The following is a 27,033-nucleotide window of genomic DNA, read 5'->3' on the forward strand; positions in this document are numbered from 1 at the left end:
CGGAGCGCCAGGCTCCCTCCCCTTAAAGGCAGGTAGCGGCCCCGGCTGCTGGCCCCTCCCTCCGGGTCCCTGGCGGGCGGGGCCGGAGCGGCCGTTGAAGGAGCCGAGAGGAAACGCGGGAAAAGGGGGGTGGCTTAACCCTCTCGCTGCCGCGGCGGAGTCGCCTGCCCTGCCAGAGAGAGCGAGCGAGCGCGCGAGCCGGGCCGGCCAGACGCCCGGTGCATTGTGGGACTGGCTGGCTGGGCTGGGGGGCGAGGCGGCGGCGGCGGCGGCGGCGGCGGAGGGGAGTCCCGTTCGCGGGCGGCGGGCGGGCGGGCGGGCGGGCGAGCGAGGAGCAGCCGGGAGACGCGGTAAGAGGGCGGCCTGGGCGGGCTTAAAGGGGAACGCGGCCCTGCCCTCAGCCGCCAAGCTGCAGGGGCTGCGCAGGAAGGAGAGGCCGCTCCCCCGGCCGGAGGGGCGCGGCGGCGGCGGCCGAGGCAGAGAGGGCCGGGCGGGCGGCGGCGGCGGCGGCGGCTGGCTTGGGGCCGCTGTGGGCCAGAGCGGAGTCTGCGGCGGAGGCGGGGATCTGCGCGAGGGCGGCGAAGGGGTTAAACTTTCCACCCGCCGACATTTTTCCCTGAGAGGAGAAAGAGGGGGCCGCGCTGTCTGGCCCGCCGGCCGCGTGGAGCCCCAGGCGCCTCCCTTCCCTTCGGAGAAGCCCCCCCGGCGCCCCCCAGCCCGCTGCCTTCGCTTCCCGCCGCGCCTTCCCCGCCTCCGAAATGCCTTTCAAGCCGCCCGCGAAAGGGTTAAGGCGCGCGCCCGACGCCCGCCCCCCTCCCCTTCTTCCCACTGCCCCTCTCGAGGCGCGGCGCATGGCGGGGGGGGGCCTTCCCAGAGGACCCCCGGTTCTGTTCGCCAAGGGGCCGCTTCGGGCAGAGAGGGAGGCGGGAACCGGCCCGTCGCGAAGGGCAGGCGGGCGCCGGGGGGGGGGCAGAGTCGCCCTCTGGGCTCCCCGGGCCAGGCGTGGTTGCCAGCCCTGTCTGCACGTGGCCGGGTTTCCTTCCGGATAGGCGTGTCGGCCTGCAATGTCTGTCCCCGCGCAGAGTCTCGGAAGGGGGCAGAGTCCCCTGGCCCGAGCCCTGGCGGGGCCGGAGTCTCTTGCTCAACGTGGGGCTTGAACCCGCGAGCCTCAGACTGAGTCCCCTGCTTTACCAGCTGTGCTCCTTTGCCAGATCTACGGTGAAGCAAAGGTTAAATTCTCGGAGCAGTGTTGATTTTTGAACTAATGGAAACTGGGTCTTTTCCGGTGCAACTGCAGACAGACTTCATGCAGCACTTTAATTCTAACTCGCGTGTTCTCAAAGTTACAAAACAAACTTGCAAGACATTGTTCTAAAGTGGATAAAGTATGGTGTTGTGACCACTGTAGTTGTTTGGGACAGCTCTGCAGTCTTCTTTCCTCATTTCAGAAAACAGAAAAAAAACGTTCAGTCAAGATACAGAATGTTGCAGCTTTTAATCATATAGGTAGCTGCATTAAGTACTCCCGACTCTTTGTATGGCTTATAAGGCTTAGTTTTCCATGGGGAAAATAGGTGTCTGTCATTCAAACAATGGATGGGTGGGGAGCTCCCTATGCCTTCTCCCCCAGCATTGTTGTACTCCCAACAACCCCATCTAGCGTGGCCAGGGATTGTGGAAGTGTGTTGTCCACCAACATCTGGAGGGCCACAGGCTCCCCAGCCCTGCTTCAGGAGATTGACACCTGTTTGGGGGAACAGAATGAGGAGAAAGCTACTGTTTTGTGTGTTAAAGTTCAATTGTTAATAGGAAATGTAGAGGAATCCATAACTTTTTACTGCCTATTAAATACCGTGGGCACAGTTTCCACTGAAACTGATTTGTTGATGTTACTGTTTCAGTTTCGTAGTGTCATGGGTGCTTAACTTTGCTTGGACTGTGCTTCAGACATAATGAACTCAGCTATATTAGTAAAGAAAAAATGCTTTATATGCATTATAACACTATGACACTGTGGAGTCCCATCTTTCACTAGCAGACTTTATGAAGTTTACAGCAGGTTTAACTGAATCACTTTTTTGATGTGTCTAGATCCAGCCAATGTTTATCTCCTCCACTGCATACAGCACAAATGTCCCATTTTTTTCCTGGGTGACCCAAAGAGTGCAGAATCAAAATATGTGTGTCTTTTTGTTACATGCTCTTAGTTCGCACCTTCGCTGGCCACCACTTGCCACACACATACGAGGTGGGCCACAGCTTCTGGAAGAATGGCGCCACTTCTGGAAGTATTGTCACTGTGGCCCTTCTCTGTGTGGCAGCAGGTGGACGTCTAGGCAGCAGTGGGGAGAGTGAGCAGGCAGCAGCAGCAGGATGGTGTGTGGGGATGTCCCAGTTTCTTCTTGGGAAATGTTGGAGCGTATGCACCTAAGGCTGGAGCAAAGTGGGACATCTTGGGCTGCTTACACAGGTCAATTTGCTATAAACATAGCCGACCTTTAAAGACCTGGTTTTCTGTAAGCCTGTAGCAAGATCACATATATGCTACTATTATGCACTGAATTCGGTCCAGTTGGCTCGGCACAGCACTTCCAAACTCATGTTTGGCATGTCATTAGAGACATAAATTGAATTCAACCATGGTAGATGTTCGCTTGCTACTTGTCAAAGTGACCTAAGGAGGGTGGGTAGTTTTAGATCCATCCCCTGCTACAGAACTTGCAAGAAAGTAATTGTGCAGGGGCTTTATATGCAAAAATGAATGTTGCCTATTTTTAAAAAAATGTCAAGAGCTGGTAGCCTTAGTGAAGGAGGCGTCTGTTCTTGCAATGTATGGTTGCAGCTCAGATTTTTAGATAGAAGGGAAAAGATATATAGATAGATATAAAACTATTCTGCATAACAAGCTGAGAAAGTCTATATTGTATTAATACTTCTTTCTGCAAACTAGGATAATTACCACGAAAGCATACCAACAAATATCCTGAAGAAGAGAAAAAGCTTCTGGTACTTATTGTGTGAGAATCATGTCTGTCCGGGAGTCCTTTAACCCAGAAAGTTATGAACTTGACAAGAGCTTTCGGCTAACAAGATTCACTGAACTTAAAGGCACTGGCTGTAAAGTGCCTCAGGACATTTTACAGAAATTGCTTGAATCTCTACAAGAAAATCACTTCCAGGAAGATGAACAGTTTTTGGGAGCTGTTATGCCTAGATTGGGTAAGCAGTAGTTCTTCAATGATATTTAATGGTTGTATCATGTGTTGGAGAATAAGGAAAAATATTGTACTCTGTCTGTGTGTACAAGGTTGTTTATTTCACCAACAACAAGGTTGGTTATTTCACCAATCAAAAATGTTTGGTCAATTCTGACCAGTCAGATGTTACTTAATGGTGTATTTATTTACTGCATCTGTATAGTCATCCCATCACAGTTGCCCCATGACAAATTTTCTGGGCTGCTCCCAATGCAAAACAACGGCAGCAACATTAAAATACAGTACAAAAGAATGAAAATTATAACACATTAATTAAAAAACAGAAACACAAGAAAAACTTGAAGCAGAGATGCTCAAACTGTGAAATACAAGTTGTTTAAAGGGTTTTTACATTTATTCTTATTCTTTAAGTTTTGTATATAACTTCCCTTAGAGGTATGTGAGTGAAGGCAGAGCATAATTTTAAAAATAAAATCAAGACTATTACTGATTCTTATCCTGTAACTCCAGAATAATTATGGTGTTGTGCCATTTATTTATTTAAAAAATCTTTATTGAAAGTTCAAAAAGTACATAAATATGTGCACCAGACATGGTGAGACACAAACAAGAAAGAAACAACCTGTGTAGAAGGGAAAACAAAGGGGGGAAGGGGGACCCAAAACTATATACAGTGGTACCTCGGTTTCCGAACATCTCCATTGACGAACATTTCGGGAACTCGAATGCTGTAAACCCAGAAGTAAATGCTTTGGTTTTCAAACTCGTCTCAGAAGTTGAACCAGAAATGTGGCTTCCATATTGAGTTTTCCGTTTTGAGGCTTCTGTTTTGAGTTTTCAAATGTTTTGGAACTCATGGTCTTCCAGAACGGATTATGTTCGAAAACCGAGGTACCACTGTATTTTACCTAGGTTGTTATTGTACTTCACCAGATCTTAACCTATTACAGTACAGTGGTACCTCTGGTTACGTACTTAATTCGTTCTGGCGGTCTGTTCTTAACCTGAAACTGTTCTTAACCTGAAGCACCACTTTAGCTAATGGGGCCTTCTGCTGCCGCTGCGCCACCGGAGCATGATTTCTGTTCTCTTCCTGAAGCAAAGTTCTTAACCTGAAGCACTATTTCTGGGTTAGTGGAGTCTGTAACCTGAAGCGTCTTCCTGTGCTGCTTCAGACATGTGGTTTGTACATTTTTCTTGGTACATTTATGAACATTTATTACATATGTAAGACCTTAAAATTCTTATTACAGTGGCAAGTCTGCGTTTATATGTTGCGAGTTTGTATAAGTCTTCAATCCACTCGTAGAAGGGAGCCACATTTCTCCGCCATCAGTCTTTTTCTGTGGTAAGGGCATGGAGAGTCCATCTCAAATAGTCCTTTTGTAAGGTTCCATGTGCTGGGTATATAATTCAATAGGATATTTTGCTCTGTTAATGTAAGGTTGTTCCATACATTTCTGTTGATGGTTTGTTACCTTCTGCTAAAAACCTTTCAATGTAGGACAGTGAAAAAACATATGTTTTAGAGAAGCATTATCCCTATTGCATCTCTAACAGCCCTTCTTTTAAACAAACGTAATGGGCTCCAGTATATTCTAAATATTATTTTTTGTTGTGTGAGCCTCAATTTAAGATCCAGAGACACCCTTGTTATACCAGTTAAAACAGTTTCCCACTGTGTGGTTGAAATGGATATCTCTAATTCTTTATTCCAACCCTCCCTCAATACCTGTATATCAAAATGGTTTGCTGATAACAAATATTTATATATGTTGATGGCCGTTTTTGTTGTTGTGTAAGAATTAATCAGCTGCTTCAATATTTCTGGGGTCTCTGAGGCTGTAAAAGCTCCTGGTCTGTAGATGGTGGTTAGCAAGTGTTTTGTCTGGAGATATTGCCAGTGAGAATTTGTAGGTAGTCTGTATTTGTCTCTTAAGATGGAATATGTATAAAATTCATTCTCTTCGTTTATCAACTGGTCTAACGTTAATGTACCCAAATTCATCCACCTCTTCCACATGACCATTTCTTTCTTGATTTTTAAAGACTGGTTTCCCCACAAGGTCGACAAATGTGTTGTGCCATAATTACAAGCCTCAGACTACTACTGCAGCTCCAGGATGAAAGGAGGGGGGTTGGCGACTTATCAGCTTGGCTCAGCATTTCTGAGGTGCTCAGAGTGCTTTGGAACTACATGGCCAAAACAAGTCCTAGCCCCATTTTGCAGCTCAGATCTAGAGAGGGCCCTGTGACTTGTGTTTCATGCTTCACTTCCATGTAGTATGATCCCCTTCTGCAGCTCCTCATAATGCTTCTAAGTTGGTGAAAAAAGGATGGTAGACTACAAAAACAAAAATGTGTGCTTTTTCTGCCAAAGAGTACGTTTTATATTCTTTTTAATCTTTGGTTCCTGAGTATTTCACTTTTTAATTTTCAGAACATGGTCATGTTATGTGATAAATTTCAGAATGGGAGCACCAACATTTTCAATGACTGAGATTTAAGTATACATACAAAAGCAAATTTGGAAAGCTAATGATTTGAATCAACAAATATCACCATTGTCCTTTGGGTTAACTGGACTATAGCCATAATCCTGTTGTAGCAATGGCCAACTGGCAGCGTCTGGGGCACAACTGGCCCCTGCTCACTTCTTGATTCCCCCCCCCCCGAACCCACCCTATCTGACTGATGCTGAAAGGAGGGCCTACAAATAGTTCCACGTTGTACCAAGCCTGTACTATTCTTTCCTACTTCGCTGGTGCACTTACTACTGCTACCACCACACAGAATGCTCAGAGGCCAGTTGTTGTTATTTATTAAATTTTTATAACACACTTCATCTGTAGATCTCAGGGTTGTTCACAGCATAAAATATAAGATTTTGTGTTTTTACACAAAATACATAATAAAAACAAAGCAAAGCCCTTACCCCACCCCCTCCCAAATAGGTTTGGGGGGCATTCAATACTTTACATGGCTGGATCACTCAGGGATTCCAAGCCTTGCTTCTTACTAAGAAAGCACCTCATGTTTTAGAGTTCTTTGAGAGTGTCAACATGTATGTGGATAAGAGTGATCCAGTAATCTATATACTTGAATGTTTGAAAAGCTATTGATAAAAGCCTTTGTTGAGGGAATTTAAATAAATTTGGCACAATGGGATTAGAGGGCCGGCATCTTACGAATTTGTAACTGGCTAAAAAAGAGAAAGTAGACCACAGGAATGAATATAGTTTTCACAAGGGGGGCACATAACTTGGTTCCCCAAGGTTCTATATTGAAACTGATTCTTTTTTGCGTGTTCATAAATGATCTGGTGTTAAGCATGAGCAGTGAGGTGACCAAGGATGGACGAAATCAAAAGAGTGTCTCCAAATTGGGTGAAGGAGCAGCAAAATGGCAAATGCAGTTCAGTATAAATAACTGTAAAGTCTTGCACATTGGAACAAAAACTCCTAAATTTACATGCACACTGATGGGATATGAACTAGTAGTAACCAATCAGGAAAGAGATATTTGTATTGAGGTGGACAGCTCACTGAAAACCCTGACATAAAAATAGAATTTGGGGCCATTCGGTGAAACTGATCTTTAGGAGATTCAGGATAGAAGATACTTTACACAGTGCACAATTAATTTATGAAATTTGATGCTGCAAGATGTGATGATTACTAGAATAGTTAACTCTAAAAGGGGATAAGATAAACTCATGATTTTTAGTCATGGGTTATATAGCAATATATTAAAAAATTAAAAAATTGTCCAGTAGCACCTTAGAGACCAGCTAAGTTTGTTCTTGGTATGAGTTTTCATGTGCATGCACACTTCTTCATAGTATCTGAAGAAGTGTGCATGCACACGAAAGCTCATACCAAGAGCAAACTTAGTTGGTCTCTAAGGTGCTACTGGACAATTTTTTATTTTATTTTATTTCTGCTGCATCAGACCAACACGGCTACCTACCTGAATCTATAGCAATATATTGTTGTTTTTTAAATCATGATTTTCCAAAATGCAAGCATATATTGCATACCTTGGATTCCAAAGTATTGTACTTGTAAATTACATTTTTGACATGAAGAAGAGTAACAAGAACCTGTTAACCCTCCCTAAACATGTCAGGTAATCAACACAGACATATTGTTGTTTGCTTGTCTGTTGTTTTACTTTTTTTGGTATCGTATCATATTTCTTTTTCCAGTTCATAGGTAATGTTAGAAGGACAATCCATAGCCGTCCATGTGTGGCTGGTGGATTATTTGGATGGTCATGGTTTATGTGCTGAATAAAGGAATACCAAGTACAGTGGAACCTCGGGTTACGTACCGTACTCCTTATGAACGCTTCAGTTAACAAGCTCCGTTAGCCCGGAAGTAGATGCTCCTGCTTGCAAACTTTGCGAGCGGAAGGCACACGGCGGCAGCGGGAGGCCCCATTAGCGAAAGTGTGCCTCATGTTAAGAACGGTTTTGGGTTAAGAACGGACCTCTGGAATGCATTAAGTTCGTAACTGGAGGTACCACTATATTCCTAAGGATTATGTTGCTTAATCTCAGTTTCAACAGCAGGAGAGAGTTACTACCTTCATGCTTGTGGGTTTTCTTCGAACGCCTGATTTCACTATTGCAGAAGCAGAATGCTTGGCTTGATGCACTTTGTTCTGTTACTCTGCTGCAAGCAGGGCATGATGAGGCAAGCCCAAGAGTGGTACTGGCCAGAAAAAAATAGCATAGTTGTTCACAAATTTCCCTCCTAGCTATGAACTGGAATGGCCATCTGTCATTAGTAGAGATTCCTGCATTGCAGGGAGTCAGACTTGATTACCCTGGGGACCCTTCCAACTCCTACAGTTCTATGTTTCTATGACTTGGGTGAGGAGTCAGGCATATCTTTGTGCCACTGCTCTTTTGGTCTACAAAGAGAGTTAAGATGGGAGTGTGTGGCACCAGGTTTAACTTTTTTCCAAGTACCCCGTTGATGGTGTAGGTGCAGCAGAACCTGATTCATGCGTGGCATTGTGCATTTCTGTGAAATTTTATAGAAATTTTGATTTTCAACAAATTATAAATACAGTATAACAATAACTACCCTGTTTTCCTTCTTCCCAGAACAGATGATCAGTCTTATCAAATCTTGCCATAAACTTGTTTGTGAGCCCAGTGGATGGCAATCTGAAAAGACTCTTTTGCTCAGAACACTGCAAAAGTATCTCTAAGCTTTAAGAAAGATCAAGGGGGAAATGGAACATAGGGGTTAGAAAGAGGTCCCAAGTCCTGGTATCATTTGGTCTTTAAAGCTGAGAGATGTATGGAAAACCTTTCTGAACAGTGCAGGAGACTTGGTCTACTACCTCCCATTTCCTTTGCTTCAAAGTGGTCTTCTTATAAAACTATTTGCTAATCAAGGGTCTAATAAATGCATATTGAGAGTGCTTTATCTTGGAGGTCATGGGGGAATCTATAAGTTCTGTGGGAGATTCACCCTAAATTATATGGTTGAAGCCAAGGAAGTACCAGAGCACCCATGTCATTTGTTCCTGACTACAAGTTCAACTACAAGTTTCTATGAAAGCTCTTAATGTCTAAATTCAAAGGGCCAATCTCATGCAGCGCACATTGCTCCCTCCCTCCCTCCCTCCCTTTGTTAAATCAAAAGTATAGATGGCAGCTTTTCTTCTACCAGGTTCTTATCCGTCAGAGAAGGGCGCTGTATTTTTGCAAGAGAGATGGCAAAAAGCTCTTAGGTTCTGCAGCAATTGGATGGTCAGGCAGTTTTCATAAGGCTGCACACCACAGGAGGAGACTGAACCTCATGAATGGCTGCTGGCTAATGTGCAGATCTGCTATCATTATTTTGTCCTAATCAGCTTGTGTGTCTGTCAGTTGTTTTCTGTAGGCAGACATGTTTTAAAGCAGAGTTCAGCAACCTAAGGCCCATGGGCTGGTTCTAGCCCATGAGCTTCCTGGAACTGGCCCACGGCTGTTCTGTGGATCGGCATGGGGATTCTGTGCTTTTTTCCCCGCAGCACCATTTTTTTTCTCGCCACGGTAACCAACTTCCGGGTCGGAAGCGTGCTGGAAATAGCGTATGCACACGGGCACTCCTCCACCCCAGAAGTTCACTGGAAATAGCTTGAGCGCACGCACGGGCGTGCATGCTCCGGCCCACCCGAGAGGTCTGCCAGTGAGTGGACTGGACCGGCCTCAAAAAACATTGCTGACCCCTGTTTTAAAGACTAGGGTTGTCGGGCTGATGTTTAATGAGGAGAAACAGACTGATGTATCTCCCCAAACCTCACTAGCTGTTGCTTCCTTTTGAATTTCATTGGTGTGTAAGGAGTCTTTGGGTGAGTGGGGTGGGCAAGGATAGAATATACTTTGAGAAATCCAAGGAAATGACTTTTATTAATTGGTAATTAACTGCCACTGTCTTTACAGGAATTGGAATGGACACTTGTGTTATTCCTTTAAGACATGGAGGCCTATCTTTGGTCCAGACAACAGATTACATTTATCCTATTGTGGATGATCCTTATATGATGGTGAGTTGCCTAAACATATGTATGGGGCGGGGGAAAGGTGCCTGTTAGCTACCTAAATTGTGATTGGTGAGCATTGTTTTGGGCAGTTCTAGACTTTCTCTGTTGTGATTGGACAGTTGACCTGCCAGTTTTGTGAAGTTTTTCTCCTGTTAGAGGCAGAGCTCTAGATCTGAGCTTTGTATTCCAGTTGTCTTGGGATACTTTGAATCAGAACTGTACTGTATTAGGATCACTCTTGGACTCTTAACTAAATACCTGCTCTCCATGAAATTTATTGCCCAAGGTACTCCAACCTACAGTATTGATACAAACACATTCAGAATAGCAAGTATGAAGTCTGCAACTGGGTGCTGCAATCCAAAGAATCAGTATATACATATGGAATATAACTGCAGGTACAATCACAAGCGTGTATGGTGTTTGTGCTACAGCTGTTCCTATTACTGAAAAGACGAGTTGCTTTTTAATTGAATATCATTTAAATGAATATCATTATATCTTGCTGATAATGGAAACTGCTGGATGCTGACATCAAATGAAACTCCAGCTGTATGTGCAGTTATGTGTCACACATGCCTGTTGTTTCTTTATATTGCAGACAAGGTTTCATGTGTTCTGTTCTGCTTTGTGGGGGCTAGGTTTTTTGTAGATGTGTGTAGCTTGAAAATTACCAGTAACAAGCAATTTGTGACCAGCTATGCCTGGGACTATTTAAAAGTCCTGGCTTGTGAGCAATTGCCATATTCTTTTAAAAGGGAGGAGGAGGGGACCACTGGCCACTTTCACTTAACTCTGATACATTGACAGTTTGCCACTTCAGCCTAACTCTGAAATGTTGACACTGGTTAAATATCTTCCAGAGCTGTCTGCTGTGTCTCTTAAGGGAAGAAATAGATAATCATTCACCAATGCAATATTAAAATGTTTATTAAAACAAAGGAATTCTAATTGTAGTAGACCTGACTGCAAATGTATATTTCTGCCTGGAGGTGGTGCCACATATATTACAGAATTCTGGACATTATTGGCAATGCAGTACACTAGAAGCATGTTTTAATATAGTTGTAAAAAAAAAGTTCCCTTTGAAACAGAGTATAAAAATCTTTAGTTCATTATCTCTGCCTTTCCATTGTTGAAAAGTTTGGGGGAAGGATGTATCTTTTCCCCCTATCTTATTTTGTAAAGCAGCACATGAATTGATGATGCTTTGTAAATTCAATATTTTTTTTTGGTGTGTTTTTAGGGACGTATAGCCTGTGCCAATGTTCTTAGTGATCTTTATGCTATGGGAGTCACTGAGTGTGACAACATGTTGATGCTGCTTGGAATAAGTAATAAAATGACAGATAGGGTAAGTACTGTAAATACTGCTATAGGAATGCATCATGCTAACATATTGCCTTGTGTCCCTGAAAATGAACACCAGCTTTCATAGAGAACAATGCAACCTTTATTCCAAGCATCCACAAGAGAATCCCATGTTTGTTGTTGAACATCTATCAGTTATCTTAGGATAACAAAAACATTTTTTCCAGCTTCCGTTATGATTCACGCTCAAAGAAAAAAGAAAGAATTACATTTATATACCACCTTTTCCTCCAAGGAGTTCAAGGCAGGACACACGGTTCTCCCCTTCCCATTTAAAAATAGTTGTAAAAAGAGTAAGCAAGCCTAGGGGAGATCAGAGGTTGGCTGAGTGTTGTGTGAACTGGGCCAGTCTGCAATTACCAGGGCCAGGTGAGACCAGGCTATTTTTGTAGTCAGACTAAAACATGCACACAGGCTTTTGCGGTTCATACCACTATTGGGGTACAGCAAGGTGCTTGAAGGTAGTTGGAATGTTTTTTCTCACACAACACTTTGGTGAGTGCATAATATCAAGCAATATATAACTTCTGTTTAATCTAGAACTCACAAATATGGGATATCTACTTGCCCAATCTTCGTTTTGCATTTTCATCTCATTATTGAATGGCACAGTGTGTGGGAGGGGTGCTTTTTTGCTTGGCATGAAGTGTTCTGCTTTTCACAATGTACATTTGTATTGTTTTGTGTTCCCTTACATACCTTGCTGTATGCTTTTTATTAAAAGTTTTTGATTCAGTGGTACAGAGATGGGCTTCAGTCGAGTGGGGGCTTCCACAAACAAAAGGAGGAGGCGGAGCTTTTTTTGGTCATTTCCCCATATTCCCCTATACCACCTCCCAAGCTGTCCTGAAATGTCAAGCAGCTCCCAAGTGCAAACATTTTAGAGGTGGGGTAGAATGAGGGGAAAGAGAAAAGTTGCAGAAATCTCTTCCCCTCTCCATTAATGGCAGTTGAAAGCACCCACTTTCACGAGTAGAGTACTCGCATCTCTACATCCAACCTGTTTAAGCATAGGTTTTGAATCCAAGAAATTGTTCTTAATTGTACTTGTACTTTAAGTTTTTGGAAAATGTTTCTCAAAGACTTTAAAAGAAACTGTGAAACATTCTGCTCTGGTTTTGGTTTGACCAGTAGCTCCTATGGATGGTTTGTAAGTTAAAAATGGATTCAGCATGTACTGGTTTGCACCTCCAGACTGGATTTTTTTCATTGATTATAGAGTTTTTCTGCTTGTGTTGTTTCTGATCTCTAGGAAAGAGACAAAGTAATGCCTCTAATTATCCAAGGTTTTAAAGATGCCGCAGAAGAGGCAGGAACATCAGTGACTGGTGGTCAGACAGTATTAAACCCTTGGATTGTTTTAGGAGGAGTGGCCACAACAGTCTGCCAGCCTAATGAGTTTATAATGTGAGTTGAAGCATTTAATCCTATGCAAAAGGGGTTGTAAAATATTAAAAGGGGTAGGTACTGTTAAAATTCTGGATATTTCCTTTCTGTAATGTTATCTGTAAGAAAATTGATGATATTTTGGCCTTTGGGTTCTTGGATATTAATCATACATAGAATCATAGAGTTGGAAGAGACCACAAGGGCCATCGAGTCCAACCCCCCCCCCCCCCCGCCAAGCAGGAAACACCATCAGAGCACTCCTGACATATGGTTGTCAAGCTTCTGCTTAAAGACCTCCAAAGAAGGAGACTCCACCACACTCCTTGGCAGCAAATTCCACTGTCAAAACAGCTCTTACTGTCAGGAAGTTCTTCCTAATGTTTAGGTGGAATCTTCTTTCTTGTAGTTTGGATCCATTGCTCTGTGTCCGCTTCTCTGGAGCAGCAGAAAACAACCTTTCTCCCTCCTCTATGTGACATCCTTTTATCTATTTGAACATAGCTATCATATCACCCCTTAACCTCCTCTTCTCCAGGCTAAACATGCCCAGCTCCCTTAGCCGTTCCTCATAAGGCATCGTTTCCAGGCCTTTGACCATTTTGGTTGCCCTCCTCTGGACACGTTCCAGTTTGTCAGTGTCCTTCTTGAACTGTGGTGCCCAGAACTGGACACAGTACTCCAGGTGAGGTCTAACCAGAGCAGAATACAGTGGCACTATTACTTCCCTTGATCTAGATGCTATACTCCTATTGATGCAGCCCAGAATTGCATTGGCTTTTTTAGCTGCCGCGTCACACTGTTGGCTCATGTCAAGTTTGTGGTCAACCAAGACTCCTAGATCCTTTTCATGTCTAACTGCAGAATCCTATAAATATTTTCTTGGACATAAGTCTTGCTGTGTTCAATGAGGCTTACTCTCTAGTAAGTGTGTTTAGAATGGCAGCCTCAGAAACCTTTAAAATGAGTTACCCTTTTCATTTGGAGCATGTATCAAGAATGAAAGTTAAGCTTCTGTTCTTTAAAGAACTCTGGTGTCACATTCTAGATTAGAATGTTAATTGAATGTGACCATTACCAATTTTTTTAAAGGTCCTTGAATAACATGTATAAACATACCCAGGAAATCATATTAATAGTTGCCACTTTATTCAGCATACAGTGGAACCTCGGGCTGTGAACATGATCCATGCGGGAGGCACGTTTGCAACCTGCAGCGCCACGTCTGCACATGCGTGTGACCCACTTATTTAGCGTTATTTAGCACTTATGCGCGAGCGCCGAAACCCGGAAGTAACACATTCCAGTACTTCTGGGTTCAGCGCGTCCGTAACCTGAAAACGTGCAACCTGCAGCGATCGCAACCCGAGGTATGACTGTACTGGCTACCTGTTACATTGTACCCTACAATGTACATCCTTGGAGCACTATGAGGCTGTAAATCCTTCCATGATTGCAGTTGTTGGCTTTGAAGTCTGCTTACTTTGTTTCTCCTTGATACAATAACTTACGCTGAAATCCTAAGCTTTTGAAGTAGGAGGAATGAGATTTCCTTCTACATACAGAACTGAGACCAGAATCCTGCTACGGAAGCTAGACATAAATAAGATCTATTATAGGTAGCGTGAGTGGCTATTTCTCATCATTAAGCACTTTAAAAACAATCCTCTGAAACATGAATAAATGTCAAACGAATTATTTAAGCCACCTAAACAAGCACATTTCATGGGATTTCAAAAAGTATTTTTGTTATTTAAAAATAAAATCTTTGACCTTTTCTTTTACTTTGTCTTTGTGATTATATTCTTTTTTTAAAAAAAAAAACCACACACGCACCAAAGGTCTAGTATCTGACTGATTCACAGTATAGTTCTGAAGATGTTGTTTTTTCATTGGTTACCTGTAGTATCTTTCCATAGCCTTCTGTAGCTGGACAGAGGGCTACTGTTACTCAGTTTGAGATGCAAAGTTCATAAAATTGTCCTCTGGCATTTCACTTCTCATAGTCCTCAGTTTTAGAGTAAGCTCTTTTGGTGGTTGAGCATTGTTGTATATATTCTGTGGAATGCTGACTGGGAAATAGTCACATCATATGTGTCTTTTTACATATATGGGTGTCTTGTTTGCAGGCCAGACAATGCAGTGCCAGGAGACGTGCTTGTGTTAACTAAACCCTTGGGAACGCAGGTTGCTGTAGCTGTCCACCAGTGGCTAGATATTGTAAGTAAATGCGTCTGAATGGGGTCGGAGTAAAGGATCAGAGAAATAATCTGTGTAGCTCTTTATCTGAGGCAGTTATCTTAACCTTGAAAATATACACCTGTTTAATCAGTATTTGAACCAGTGAATAGGCTTAAACCTATTTACATAAACTGCTAGCAATTTGCTATTGAAATCTTTGAAACTGGGGTTTTGCTCTGCAAGTATAGATCAGTTAATTATCTAGAAATTTAAAAAAAAATCTCTGAAATGCAGTATTAGTGGTAGTATTGAAACTTTTCACTGTAAAAGCACATCTCTATGTATATTCATATAGGGCATCTATTTTAATAATGTTCTTTTCATTGTGCTTGATGAATACTCAGATGGTGATGATGATGATGATGATGATTTTATGAATTTAAATTCATGCAAAGATTGCAGGGCAGTTCACAACATAAAAATACAAAATGAGAAGACAGAATACATAATAAACCAAAAAGAAACCAATAACCCCCTCCCACAAACACATTTAAAAGGCCGTAGACTGTTCAATCAGTCAATGGTTTAAAGAGACATGATGAAGGCACTAGGTGAGCTTTCCTGGGGTGACCGTTCCACAATGGGGAGCCACTGCAGAAAAGCCCCATTCTCATGTTGTTGCCTCTTGTGGAGGTGCCACACAAAGAAGGGCCTTAGATGGTAGTTGCAGGGTTAGGAAACCACTAGTAAACAATATATATTGACAGTTTTTTAAAGCGTGTCATCATTTTAAGAAAGGTAAAGTATAAATAAAAGCAAGTTGGGCTATCATGTATGTTACATGCAAAGGCCAGGAGTTTTCTTGGCACACTTCCTACCATCTTAGGATGAGGAGACGTGAAATAACAATTCAGGAGATTCCATAGTTTTTTGAATGTGGGATATTCCTTTTCAGATCTTGCAGTCCCATTTGAGTATTCAAGTACTCACAACCTAATTGAAAATGAATACAGATTGTTTAGAGACCCTTTGCTTTGAGGTGGATTGGGGCATTCATCAGACAGATTTACTGTCCTCTGCCCCACACTGTTAGGCAGACTTGAAATGCTTCTTGATTCATTGTTGCACCTGGTTTCCCAGGTTGCATCCGTAATTAAGTGTGAGTTATGTGTGTAATTATGTGTGAATTATGTATTGTGTGTTCATATTTTTGACATTAAGGCTGCAACCCTACACACTTACCTGATAGTAAGCCCCATTGAATACAGCAGAACTTTCTTCTAAGTTAATATGCACACTAGACCATTATTGAGGGTGGTAGAAAGCCAAGCAAACTGTAAAGAGTTCCAAAAGCAGCTCTTTAATGTGGGTGAATGGAGAACATTATTGCAAATACAGTTCAGTGAAAGTAAATGTAAAGTGATGCACATTGGGAGAAAAAATCCCATCTTCATCATCTCCACTAGCTTAGGTGACTTTAGAAAGGAATTTGCCTTGAGATATGTTTGGAAGGCAACAAATAAATGACAACAGTAATAATACTTGACTCCTGTTGGAAGCAAGATGCTGGACTATATAAGACCTTTAGTCTACTGCACTTTAAACAAAGTAATTGCATCACATGCAGAATTTATGTAGTTAAAACACAGATAGTTTGATCTTGTTTTTTCTTCAACATACTAGCCAGAAAAATGGAACAAAATCAAGTTGGTGGTTACACAAGAAGATGTGGAGCTAGCCTATCAAGAAGCAATGATGAATATGGCAAGACTCAACAGAACAGGTATGAGAATGGGGTGTACATGCTTCATGACGAAACTTTTTGGAGTTAAATATGGCTAAAGTCACTAAGAGGCAAACAGTTTTTGAAAAGCATGTACACCGTTTGTATTAGAGCTGGAAAAATATTAGTGTTGCAATAAATCAGAAATAAATCAGATTTCCAAAGCCCTCAGAATATAGAGCCTTTGCAATGTTCTGAAAATCAAAATGGACGGTCTTGGCTTCCTTTTTAAAAGTAGGATCAGAGGACATCAGAACATTTTCTCTGCCTTTGATTGAAATGACAAGAATGGTTACTCTTGCTATCCTTGCCATGGCTTCTTACCTAGTACTCCATTTCTCTCTGGGCAGATAGTTTTTTTAAATCAAACTTGGTTGTAGAATTTCTGCATTCTTTGCAAATACAGTGGTACATCGGGTTACATACGCTTCAGGTTACAGACTCCGCTAACCCAGAAATATTTCTTCAGGTTAAGAACTTTGCTTCAGGATGAGAACAGAAATTGTGCTCCGGCAGCGTGGCAGCAGCAGGAGGCCCCATTAGCTAAAGTGGTCCTTCAGGTTAAGAACAGTTTCAGTTAAGTACAGACCTCCGGAACGAATTAAGTACTTAACCCGAGGTACCACTGTACCACTGTACATGAATAAACTAATGCTTGTTGTAATCTGCCAGAGCATTCCATGTTTATTGAGGTTTCAAGGTTGGAACGGTATGGAGAGTGGCATTGTAGTGCTTCTGACAGGTTATGTGAACTTGATTTTAAATAAAAGCAGAAGTTCTGGTTCTCTGTTCCACCTGCACCTTTTGTATGATCAGATTTGAAAGCCGGTATGACAGGGACCCATCTATACATCATTGGGAATTGTTAAACATTCTTCAATTTCACTCCCAACACAGCGTTTGGCAGAACCTTCTGGAACCCATAACCTATTCAGAGTTGCCTGTGTAGCAGACTATGCAACCCATCTCCAGCTTGAGCAATGCAGGGGAACACGGGAGTCTTCCTTTTTTCTTGATAGGGAGTATAAGGTGTAGGAACAAGGGAACACTTAACTGTGTGTGTGTTTGAAGTGGCCTCAGAGAGACCAATTTTCCTTACCACTTCGCTTCAGCTACCTTGGTTTAAGAACAGCTTAGTTTATGAACAACTTGGATTAAGAATGCTGCAAACCCGGAAGTAGGTGTTTTGATTTGTGAACTTTGCCTTGGAAGCAGAACATGTTTCGCTTCCTGTTGTGTGTGTTCCATTTATAATTTGAGTCCCCCACTGCTATGGGAAAGCACACCTTGGTTTAAGAATGGACTTCTGGAACGGATTAAGTTCGTAAACCGAGGTACCACTGTATTTGGTTCTACAGAAGGGCTTTTCAAACATGTTAAAACTTTCTGCAATTGTGGGTGGCCCCAGGTCCATACAGACACTTTTTAGTATGTCCTATAAAAACTGCTGCTAGTCAGTGATTAATGTTTCTTTCAATGTTTGTGGAAATAACCTATGATGCTGGTTTATTTTGTATGGTGCACAAATTGAGAAACTGCTTACCTGATAGTTTATAAAGCTGTTCTAACTATCTTTCCGCAGGAGCATCATCTAAATATAATTCCCCTAAAAGGAAAATATTTTTTAAGTGGAGTGTGCGCGCGCGCATGTGTTTCAGGTCTGAATATCCCAAATCTATTATACATAGAGAATGAAAGAAGCTTAGACTTCAGTTCATTTGAAATTAGGTTTTCCTACTCACTGGTCATGTAATTAAACTTATTAGTATGTAGGGAGTATATGTAGCCACTCAAATAAAACAAAAGTTGAACTTAACCTGGAACTGTTCTTTCAAAGTTGTAAAATATATTTACATGACACTTCCTTCTTCTAACTAAGAACAATACTTTCCAAACTCCTCATGCTTTGAAAGCTACATTGAACAGCACCCTAGAATGTGCCATCTGTAATGTATACTAATCATTACTGCATTTGATGACTACCTGCTCACATCCTCTTACCTGCTTACCGCTTCTATTGCATATGCAGAAAATAGCAGGAGACATTTTCATGTGGTTCACAATTTAACAGAACCACCGTTGGGGTTCTGTTAACCCCAAGATCTCCTGCAATGATTTCGCAACAATTTTTGCAGATAAAGTCGCTCAGATTCGGAAGGAAGTAGACTCCACCGTGGGAGCAGGGCCGGGGCGGGAGAGTGCTAGAATCCTGTCTAGTAGAGTTGCATGGAATCAATTCCAATCTGTTACCTCCGAGGATGTGGACAGGCTGCTTGGACGAGTGAAACCAACCACCTGTCTCCTTGATCCTTGCCCATCCTGGCTCATACATGCGAGCAAGGAAGGGCTGGGTGATGGGCTCTGCGGGGTGGTGGATGCTTCCCTCTGTGAGGGAGCATTCCCAGACCCATTGAAAGAGGCGGTCATTAAACCGCTTCTTAAAAAAACATCTTTGGACCTGGCCAATATGGCCAACTATCACCCAGCCTCAAATCTTCCATTTTTGTCTAGGTGATTGAGCGGGTGGTTGCTGAACAACTCCAGGCACTCCAGGAGGATGCGGACCATTTGGATCCCTTCCAGTCAGGATTCAGGCTGCCCCATGGGACTGAAACTTTCTTGGTCGTGCTGGTTGATGATCTCTCTCACTTGTGTTGCTCTCACTTGTGTTGCCTCAGGGTTCTGTCCTCTCCCCCATGCTTTTTAACATCTATACAAAGCTGCTGGGAGAGATTATCAGGGGGTTTGGGCTGGGTGTTCATCAGTATGCGGATACCCAGCTCTACCTCTCTTTCAAATCGGAACCAGTGAAGGCAGTGAGTGCCTGGAGGCGGTTGGAGGATGGATGGCGGCTAACAGATTGAGGTTGAATCCTGATACGGCAGAAGTACTATTTTGGGGGGAAAGGGGGCAGGTGGGTGTGGAGGACCCCTGGTCCTGAATGGGGTAACTGTGCCCCTGAAGGACCAGGAGCGCAGCCTGGAAGTCATTTTGGACTCACAGCTGTCCATGGAGGCACATGTCAATTCTGTGTCTGGGGCAGCTGTCTACCAGCTTCATCTGGTACGCAGGCTGAGACCCTGTCTGCCCATAGACTGTCTCACTAGAGTGGTGCATGCTCTAGTTATCTCCCACTTGGACTACTGCAATGCACTCTACATGGGGCTACCTTTGAAGGTGACTCAGAAACTACAACTAATCCAGAATGTGACAGCTAGACTGGTGACTGGGAGCGGCCCATTGAGACCACATAACACTGGTCTTGAAAGACCTACATTGGCTCCCCGCACGTTTCGGAGCACAATTAAAAGTGTTGGTGCTGCCTTGAAAGCCCTAAATGGCCTCGCCCAGTATACCTGAAGGAGCGTCTCCACCCCCATCATTCTGCCCGGACACTGAGGTCCAGCGCCAAGGGCCTTCTGGCAGTTCCCTCACTGTGAGAAGCAAAGTTACAGGGAACCAGGCAGAGGGCCTTCTCGGTAGTGGCGCCCGCCCTGTGGAACGCTCCCATCAGATGTCAAAGTGATAAACAACTACTTGACATTCAGAAGACATCTTAAGGCAGCCCTGTTCAGGGAAGTTTTTAGTGGGTGACATTTTAGTGTATTTTTGGTCTCTGTGGAAGCCGTCCAGCATGGCTGGGGAAACCCAGACAGATGGGCGGGGTACAAATAATAAATTATTATTATTATTATTAATGACTGATGTTTCAATGTATTTTTAGTCTCCTTCTGGAAGCAGCCTAGAGTAGCTGGGGAAACCCAGCTGGATGGACAGTGTATAAGTAATAAATGATGGTGATGGTGATGATGCAACTTCATTTTTACTCTTTCTGCAACATTTCTGAGTATTTTAATAAAACCTAGTTCAGAATTACTACTACTACTACTGGTACTATTTCTGTTCATTACCTGCCCTTCACTATGTGGTCCATGGGTGAATTACAACAGTTTCAAATTCAATATGGAAAACAGTTCATATAAATTACAGTCACAGGAATAGGGTGGGTCCTGAAACCACATCTCTTGTGTGAAAGTTCAGAGTAAAGTGATGGGTCTTGAAACTTCACAGTACATAACTTAAACATTTGCACAAAGTGGTAGAAAAGAAACTGCAGAATTCATCGTAATGTTTTCTCCTGTTTTCCATTTCCAGCTGCAGGACTGATGCACACATTCAATGCACATGCAGCCACAGACATCACAGGCTTTGGAATCCTGGGGCATGCACAAAATTTAGCCAAGCAGCAGCGCAATGAGGTTTCTTTTGTTATACACAATCTTCCTGTTCTTGCCAAAATGGCTGCAGTCAGCAAGGCGTGTGGCAACATGTTTGGCCTTATGCATGGGACGTGTCCTGAGACTTCAGGTAAATCTCCCTTTTTAAAATAAGGTTTTTCTCCTAAGAATGTCATAACATACCAGATCTATAGCAGGAAATTTAATATGAATCTGTGTCAGCAGTGTCTTGGCCAGGGAAATGCTTACTTCATGTGACTGAGCAAATTTCCAAACTTTGTGCACTGCATTTTTAACAATATTTGAATCATTTCATGGAGAGCAGGATGCATATTGCTGAGATTTTTCTTTATAGAATTAAATGGCATTTGTATATTTGTGAAGTGCAGCCTGCATTACAATTGGGACTGGGAATCAGTTCTAGGTAGGTTGCAGTGCGTGAGATGTTGCATTTCTGCAATTGCAAATAGCCTTCAGTGAGACAAGTAAAAAGGAAGGCTTGCCATATTGACTGGACAAAGCAGTAAGAACTTATTTGGACAGACCAGTAAATTTAAGTAAATATTAAAGTATGAACACTTCCTACATTGAAGGATGCACTACACATTCAAAAAGCAAATTATAAAGATGTCAACTCTTTTGCTAGCATGTAGCTTTCAAGAAACTCCCTTGGTTAGTCTAATGGACTAATAGCTAGAGAAGGCCAGTTAAGTGTTTGACCTTGCTAATTCTCTTGGGCTACATAAGATACCATTGATCATGGCATCCTTCTGGAGAGGTTGGTTGGGTTGGTAGTAGGAGGCTTGGCTTTTGGTGGTTCTCTTCTTTGGAGCACTGATTCAGAAGGTGGCCTACCTGAGGGATTACTACTTTGCCCGATAACCTTTATGTTGAGGTGTTCCACTATATTATTATCATCATCAATTGCTTTCCATGAGGCATCCTGAAGAGGTTTACAATATCATAACCTATATATAAAACATTTTTTAAAAATAAGAATTTTAAAACAGCAGCAGCACATATGTAAAATTAATTCAAAACAAAGACAAATATCAATTGGGATAAAGATTCTGGATGGCTTGTTGAAAGAGGAATGTTTTCCCCTGTTGTTGAAAGACAATGGAGAAGGTGCCTGTCTGATATGCAGTAGGAGGGAGTTCCAAAGAGACTTTAAGTAAAGATAAAGGTAACCCTGACTGTTAGGTCCAGTCGCGAACGACTCTGGGGTTGTGGCACTCATCTCGCTCTATAGGCTGAGGGAGCCGGCGTTCGTCCGCAGACAGTTTTTCCGGGTCATGTGGCCAGCATGACTAAGCTACTTCTGGCGAACCAGAACAGCACAAGGAAAAGCCGTTTACCTTCCCGCTGGAGCGGTACCTATTTATCTACTTGCAATTTGACGTGCTTTCGAACTGCTAGGTGGGCAGGAGCAGGGACCGAGCAACGGGAGCTCACCCCAACCTTCTGATCAGCAAGCCCTAGGCTCTGTGGTTTAGATCACAGCGCCACCCGCGTCCTATAAAGAGACTTTAGTGCTACACTTATGATATGATTCTGACAGTCTGTGGAATGGTCCACCTGATAAAATGGTGTCTGCAAGATACCCTGTCCTGCATAGTTGGGTATATAGGGGGAAAGACAGGATCCTGATCCCAAGCTTTTTAGGGTACGCCAAGTCAAATCATTTTCTTATGCTCAATGACCAGTACCAAGACAGACACCAATTATAAAATATCACCATCCTAATATGCAGCTGCTGAAAAATTGCATTAGCTGCCGCTTTGCTACTGATTACTGGTAATGTACACCAATACCAGCAATCAGTAGCAAACCAGCAACAAGTGCCATTCTTTCAGCGGCATATTAGGATGGTAATATTCTGCCTCATGGAGCTGTCCAGCTGTTGCATTTTGCATCAGCTTGCAGCTTCTGGGTCAGCCTTGAGCAGTCGCACACAGTGCATTGCAGTCAACCAAACTTGTCTGCTGTGCATCTTGCCACGTGCACAAAAATGCTGAGAGAAGTCACCTGGGAATTTAGGGTGGGTGCCATGAATATGGTGATTACACTCAGCGCTCTCTCTCTCTCTCCTCTGTGGGTTGAGGTAGCGGAAGTGCAGAACCATTTTCCAGAATGCAGGCCAATAAACTGAATCAAACTCCTGACAAATGAGTTTCTATCACTACTTTAGTTGCTCAAGGACATGATGTTCAGTCTGCTCTAGACTGAGTTACACTCTCCCAAAGGATCGTGTTTGCAGTTTGGCGATACTGTTGTGCCAGAGGTGGGTCAAACTTGGCCTGCGAGGCTGTTTTCTTCAAGCCCTGCCCACCTGCCATCATATGTGACATCAGGTGGAGCCTTGGGCACAGTGGGGCACTCCTGGTCATGGACTGGCAAGTGAAAGCAGCTTTGGCTCTATTGCCCATAAGCTGATGGGCAATAGAGCAGAGGCATGCTAGATCGGGTGTGGGAGCAGCTTCCCTGTGGAGAACACCCCTGCATGCCGCATGGATGGTGCTTGGAAGTCCTGACTTCAGACCGCAAGATGCCCAGTCCCCCAAGGCTTAATTCTGCAGCAAAGAACCATTGAGAAGAGCACGCCTGGCAGTACCGGGCAGCGCAAGATGGCGTTACCCCATTGGCATACAAACACTGCATTTTGCACAAGCATTGCTTAAAGGACTTCTTCCAGAGGTCAGTAGATGGTGCTCTTTTCCCAGAGAGCCCAATTAGCCACTGCTGCTGTGTGTCTTTAGTGCAAGTTCTAGTCTGGAATAGTCTCCCAATGTCCACAACATCGTGGCTCTAGACCAGATGTGTGTTTTGCAAATTACACAGAAGGGCAAGAAAGTAGGGAGAAACAAATCTTAATGGAGTAACATTTCTGAGTACGCACTCCTAAGGGTTGGTTTCTCATGTTGGCCTGGTTCCCATGGTCACATTAAACATCCTTAAAGTAACGCTAATGTGAACACGATTGTGAACAAGCAGCGTGCTGGTGCGCACTGCCGAAATTGTGCCTCACTGTTCCCCTGCTGCTGTTGCGCTTCCAGGAAAGAAGCCATACTCGGGCTTGTTGTGTGGGCTGAACATGGGCTCCTGGTTTCTTTCCTCGTCAGGCTGGGCCGTTCAGACAACACAACAAGCCAGACTTGCCTTCTTGGCAGCCGGGGAGAAGCAAAGTGGCCAGAATTTCAGCAGTCTGCAAAGGTACACTGGGCATTCACATTAAACCACTGTTTATTTTAAGTATGGTTTGATGTAACATAATTCACACATCAGAGTAAGTTAATAAAGGGTAGCATGCACAATTAGGTACTATTTGTGTACATATTCATCAATATTAAACTTAGCAGTTTACCTGGAATTCTTTTAGCTCATCTCTCTGTAGTGTGCAAATAACCTGCACAAATTAGCCTCCAATTTCCATGTTCAAAAGCAGCCAAGTTACTCAGATTAGGTTTTATTCAGAGACAGACTCCCAGCTTTGTAGTTCACATTTGAAAAGTTGGTACAAAAAAACTGCAGTCTACTTTTCAAACACCGTCTAAGAAACTTTCTGAAGATCCTTTTGGAAACTGAATTGGATACCAGTTTGATACCATCAACCTTCTGGAGCGCCTCTCTGAGTTAGGGGTGGGTGGCATCACTTTGCGGTGGTTGCAGTCCTACTTGGATAGACATTGCTGGATGGGTGGTGCTTGGAGAGTGCCCTTCAATGTTGGGTTCCTCAGGGTTGGATCTTATTCCCGATGCTGTTTAACAGCTACATGAAACTGCTCAGTGGGGTTATCTGGAGGTTGAGGGCGTTGTCAGCAATGCCCTTATGGCACACAGCTCTACTCCTTTACATCTGCACACAGTGAATGGCTTGACTGTTGTTATGCTTCAGTAGTAGACTGGATTGTGGTTCTCTCCTCTCCATTTTCCTGGAATGGTGGGGGCAGAAGGGCAGGGAGGTGACCAAATAAAATATGATTACATGCTTGCAGTGCATGTAGGCAAGAAAACCTGCATGTGGATGAATCCCCACGGAAAGCATCCTTGTAGAAATTTTAAGGCGTGCTCTGTCTCCAAGCACCATATTTGTTATCTTTATTTTCTTCACCAAAGAAGTTCATGCTAAGTCTTGGTAGGAAGGATGCTGATAAATATAAATAATTTTTAGTTCAAAAGCTTTTGCTGACTGATAACCATGTATTATATAGCAATGTCTGTTGATTTGGCATGCTACTCACTCCAAAGAAGCTGTTTTTTGTTCTGGAGTTAATGATACAGTATAAGGACCAGCATCTTTTGATGCCATTGTGTGTCCTTTATTCATTTATGTATTTTTAAAAATACATAATGTCACTGGTGGATATATATAACTATGTCTGATGAGAACTTGGTTGAAAAACTGTTACAGGAGTTCTCAAATGGTTTGCATGGTTGTTGTTAGTCGTTTAGTCGTGTCCGACTCTTCGTGAGCCCCTGGACCAGAGCATGCCAGGCACTCCTGTCTTCCACTGCCTCCCGCAGTTTGGTCAAACTCATGCTGGTAGCTTCGAGAACACTGTCCAACCATCTCGTCCTTTGTCATCCCCTTCTCCTTGTACCCTCAATCTTTCCCAGCATCAGGGTCTTTTCCAGGGAGTCGAGTCTTCTCATGAGGTGGCCAAAGTTTGCATGGTGAGCCTCCCCAAATAAAAATAAGATAAAATGCTGAGCTTCTCCTAGCTTGATGCAGAGAAAAATTGCTGGTGGCTTAGATCTGTTAGAAGGAATACTGAAATAAAAGGAAACAATCAGAATTACATGGAAGAGTGTTTAAAGATCCACAAGACATAGATGGAGGGAAGCAAAATCTCATGGAAAATGCAAGCCTATTCAATTGTACCTTAGCATCATCAGTCAACAAGGATGCCCAGACTTTGTAGCTGAAATAACTTTTACCAACTTCCATTTTAGGAATGGTGGAATTTAGATTGGAGTAATTGAGAAGGTTTGTAGTGACTTCTGATCTGAACTGTCAACTCTTCTTCCTTTCAGGAGGACTCCTTATTTGTTTACCACGTGAACAGGCAGCACGTTTCTGTGCTGAAATCAAGTCTCCGAAATATGGTGAAGGTCACCAAGCATGGATTATTGGGATTGTAGAAAAGGGCAACCGCACTGCCAGGATTATAGACAAACCTCGAATCATTGAGGTAGCACCACAAGTGGCTACTCAGAACGTGAACCCAACGCCTGGAGCAACTTCTTAATCTAGATGAAATAGCTTTTTTAAAAATAGATCTATTCCTTTATCATTTTACAGCCTAAAGAACTGTAAAAAGAGAAAAAGAAACACGTTGTGTCTGCAAATCTGGTGGCCTTAGGTCAGTTTGAGTGGATGCGTTTAATAAAATAAAACCCATTGCCTTTTTTCCTGTTACATTAACTGAAGATGCACCTAATCTTGAGGCAGCTTCTGAGTTGAGAATTATATTGTTATCCAATACTGTTGATTCATTTTGAATCTTTAGACACTTATCTCTCGCCGCATAGGCTCTTTTTTAAAAGGGTGCTTTCACGTAGCACAGACATTACCAATAGTGGTGTCAAATAGCAGTTTATGTCCTTTTTCACTATGTGTATATTTATCACTAGGTCTAATTTCAGATGCCTTGAATGAAATTCCAGGAAGGCAATAAATTTGATAAAGTGATGCACAGTGCTTTTTACCCATTAGCCAAGAGGGTTGCATGTCTACAGTCAATCTTTGATTTGTAAAAGTCTTACCCGTGAGCATCTAAAACCCTGGACATTGCTTGGTGATACATTCTGCTAAAAGCAAGCAAGTGCTGACTTTGCATGGAAGCACTTCAGAGTTGAAGGGAAAAAAATAATTTTCTTCTTTGTAGATCAGACAATATTTACTTGTATTATCAATAATTGTTTCTTTAATTGATAGCATAAATGATGATGCTCAGTTTTGCAATGTGATTGGGTGTGCTATAGAGCAACAAGGTATTGCCAGCCAAACAGGTTATTGTATAATCATTTACAATTCACTATATGATTAACTACACAAATAATTCTTAAATATAACCAATTTAAAAAACTGTTTCGTGGATGGTAGTGTTTAATACATTTTATATTTTGTATAGTGATTATTATAAATCTTTTTTGTTTTCTTAAATCAGCTGTCTAGTATAATGCCTAGTATTTTTGTTCTCTGCTCAAAATTCATTTTTGTGCACGCTTTTGTGATGTGTTTAATATCTGCATTGCCAACATTTCAGCCTGAACTTAAGCTTATTATTTGAATAAATATTTAATTTTTCTA

At 42.7% G+C, this 27,033-nt stretch overlaps 1 protein-coding gene across 2 annotated transcripts; it reads left to right on the plus strand.

The window, feature by feature from the left end:
• Positions 1-995: 995 nt before the first annotated feature.
• On the plus strand, positions 996-27,033 carry SEPHS1 (selenophosphate synthetase 1). 2 transcript variants are annotated; one of them, XM_081023781.1, is made up of 9 exons: positions 996-1,506; positions 2,951-3,219; positions 9,661-9,764; positions 11,008-11,115; positions 12,385-12,539; positions 14,648-14,738; positions 16,383-16,482; positions 20,638-20,850; positions 25,755-27,033. In XM_081023781.1, the coding sequence occupies exons 2-9, from the start codon at positions 3,027-3,029 to the stop codon at positions 25,967-25,969; spliced, it is 1,179 nt and encodes a 392-aa protein (XP_080879907.1). In that variant the 5' UTR covers positions 996-1,506; positions 2,951-3,026; the 3' UTR covers positions 25,970-27,033. The 2 variants fall into 2 exon arrangements, with proteins under 2 accessions (XP_080879907.1, XP_080879906.1); XM_081023780.1 differs by lacking the exon at positions 996-1,506 and having other exon boundaries at positions 1,538-3,219.

Source organism: Podarcis pityusensis, assembly GCF_964106645.2.
Source record: "Podarcis pityusensis genome assembly, chromosome: 10".
NCBI classification, from domain to species: Eukaryota; Metazoa; Chordata; class Lepidosauria; order Squamata; family Lacertidae; genus Podarcis; species Podarcis pityusensis.

What these genes read in the sequence shown, in the direction of transcription:
- SEPHS1 (XM_081023781.1), top strand. Translation starts at nt 3,027, where the DNA reads ATGTCTGTCCGGGAGTCCTTTAACCCAGAAAGTTATGAACTTGACAAG. An exon ending in CAGCCTAATGAGTTTATAAT is followed by an intron (nt 12,540 to 14,647) that starts GTGAGTTGAAGC and finishes TCTTGTTTGCAG; the next exon opens with GCCAGACAATGCAGTGCCAG. An exon ending in TCCACCAGTGGCTAGATATT is followed by an intron (nt 14,739 to 16,382) that starts GTAAGTAAATGC and finishes TCAACATACTAG; the next exon opens with CCAGAAAAATGGAACAAAAT.